At 45.9% G+C, this 2,728-nt stretch overlaps 1 protein-coding gene across 1 annotated transcript in view; it reads left to right on the top strand.

Moving 5' to 3' along the window:
- Positions 1-808, top strand: part of LOC115898203 (thrombospondin type-1 domain-containing protein 7A-like) — a 336,275-nt gene extending 335,467 nt beyond the window's left edge. The window contains exon 8 of the mRNA XM_030932028.1: positions 713-808. Coding sequence (XP_030787888.1) covers positions 713-808 — 96 coding nt within the window. The remainder of the gene's footprint in view (positions 1-712) is intronic.
- Positions 809-2,728: the final 1,920 nt, after the last annotated feature.

Raw genomic sequence — 2,728 nt, 5'->3', positions numbered from 1 at the left:
TAACTCTTTCTTTTCTTTTCTTTCTCTTTCTTTCTCTCTCTCTTCCTTCCTCCCTCCCTCCCTCCCGTCTTCCTTCTTTCCTTCCTTCCTTGTTTCCTTCCTTCCTTTCTTTCTTCTTCTTTCTTCTTTCTTCTTTCTTTTCTTCTCTTTCTTTCTTTCTTCTCTTCTTCTTTCTTTCTTTCTCTTCTTTCTTTTTTCTTTCTTCTTTCTTCTTTCCTTTCTTCTTTCTCTCTCTTTCTCTCTTCCTTTCCTTCTCTCTTTTCTCCTTTCTCCTTCCTCCTTCCTTCCTCCTTCCTTCCTTCCTTCCTTCCTCCTTCCTTCCTTCCTTCCTCCTTCCTTTTTTACTTTCTTTTTCTGGTGGAGTAGGGAGGCTTTTCTGTGTATTATAAAATACCTGCACTCTGCCACCAGAGGCCAGTAACATCTCCCACCCCAAGGTGTGACAACTAAACATGTCTTTAGACACGTCCCCTGGGAGCAAAATTGAATTCAAATGAGAATCATGGAACTAAATTTACAAAGTGCTTAAAACATTCCACCTCCTACTAAGTGTTCCCAGAAGCAACCTCATTTAATCTTTCAAGAAAATTACTATGAGATAGGAATAATTAGTATACCCATTCTACAACGGAGAAAAAGTTTAAGGATTGCTGAAGGTCACACAGCTGGTAAGTACTGAAAATCAGGCTTTCCTCACTACTCTGTTCTGCAGGTGCTTTGTGGTTGGAAAAGCAAAGCAGCGGCAGCGCAGGTGCCAGGCATTGCTAATGCGAAGGCTCTAGGACTGCCTTCCAGCAAAGGCCAGTGAAGGACAGCCCAGAACTCCTTACAGGACTTCACTAAGGAGTTCAGACCCTAGGGCAATCAGAACTAATCTATCTTCCTTTTGTTTGTGAGTTTGCCAGCTGTCAGCAGGCCACATGCTTAAGCAAGCAAGAAAGATATAAACAGGAAGATGAAAGCCAAACTAATTTGTTGTTATTATTTGTTCTCTTACATTTAGAATTATAGCGAACCCACACAAAGTGAGAGTCCTGTTGCCTGGGTGCCAGATTAGAGCCCTGGGGTGCCAGACTTAGAAATCCAATGCCAAATTTGTTTTATCTTGAAGACCCCTCCATGTCCTGGGAGGGCCAGAGAAAGAACTCAGATAGGGCCAAGGCTGAAAATGGAGGCTTGCCTGTGCAAAACTGTTTTGTGAGCAGTCCCCATCTTGTTTCTAGAAGAGAAGAGCTACCCCAAGTGACATCAGGGACCAGAGAGTAAGGATTGAGACTCCTCTAGACTTGGCTGATAAAAGATACTGCGACAGTTAGTCTCTCTCAGCAGGATGATTTGGCCAAGACCAAAGGAGATGTGGCAACAGGGGACAAGCAAGAAGGTTCCCAAGTATGTGTCCTATTCTGGGAGCAGTAGAAGGAAACCGTAGGAGGAGAGCAAGTCTATGACCATACTAGGAAAATTTTGCTATTGTTGCTATTATTGTAGGAGTTTTGTTTTGTGTCAACACTTAGACATGAGGAAAAGCCGTCATTTTCACTAAATTTTGATGCGAATTTTTACCCTGAACAATTGAATATCATTTGATCCTTTGGGTGTGAAAATCATCTCTGAAAACTTTTGGAAACCATCTTTGAAAACCATCCTCATTTACAGGAACAGCCAGAAAAACCAGTGCTCCTGACTCCCACTGTACCACTGTCCTCCTTCTGCAGGATGACAAATGTCTCGTCTGCCTGAGACCGAGGGCTTTCCAAGATGCAAGGCTTTCAACTCTAAAATCAGGACAATCTCAGGCAAACTGAGACAGGTTGGCCACGTCCCCAACCCAATCCCCTCCTCTGCAACCGCCTGGCCCAGCACAGACTGGACCGCCTTGCCCTGGAAATGCCTTGGAGCAGTCACTCATTTCTCGGCAAGCATTTCTCAGGCACCTATAAATATTCTTCGTGCACTTATTAAGTTCCAGAGGCACTGAAGTGAGAAGATAATCCTGACCCCACCACGGGACTGACTAGTTGGGCAAACGGAAAGTTAAACCTCTGTTGCAGGACTGAGCGAAAGAGCTGTGGGAGGTAAGAGGGAGTCCCCAGTATAGACTGGGGTCCAGGCTTCTCAGAGAAGGTGACACCAGGGCTGAATCTTACAGAGCAAGTAGGAGTCAGGCAGATGCAGAAGCAGGTAGAGGTGGGCAGGAGGCCGCAGACAAGAGGAGGTGTGTGGGGGGGGGGGGGGGGCACTGATGCTGTAGGAAATGACCCGTGCAGGAGACACTGGTGTAGGATCCCCCTTCCTCGGTCACGGATCTCAAGCAGCCCCGTTAGTCCTCCTCCTCAGCTTTTTCTTCAAACCCAAGGGACTTATTTGTCTACTGTCCCCTTGGGCTGCCATCAGCCATGCCATCGGTCTTTCTTTTCCCACCAAAAGACTCTCTTCCTGTGTGGGTCTTTCCCGATTGGCTTAGTTTTTAAAACACAGTCTTTGGAAGCAGGCTGTGCCTGATCCTGGTTTGCTGGTGCAAAATAGATGTGTTTGATCCTAGTCTTATCACTTGCAATAATGTGGCCTAAACTAAGTTACTGTATGCCTTTATGCTAGCTTTCCTCAACTGGAAAATGAGGATGAACACAGTCCCCAGCCTAGCAGAGCTGTGAGGATTAACCGAGATGGTACACGCAGAGCTCTTGGAACAGGTCCAGCTCATAGGAAGCCTCTTTATTCCTTCCCT

Source organism: Rhinopithecus roxellana, chromosome 6, assembly GCF_007565055.1.
Source record: "Rhinopithecus roxellana isolate Shanxi Qingling chromosome 6, ASM756505v1, whole genome shotgun sequence".
Classification (NCBI taxonomy): domain Eukaryota; kingdom Metazoa; phylum Chordata; class Mammalia; order Primates; family Cercopithecidae; genus Rhinopithecus; species Rhinopithecus roxellana.
This window is presented reverse-complemented; position numbering and strand designations above follow the sequence as displayed.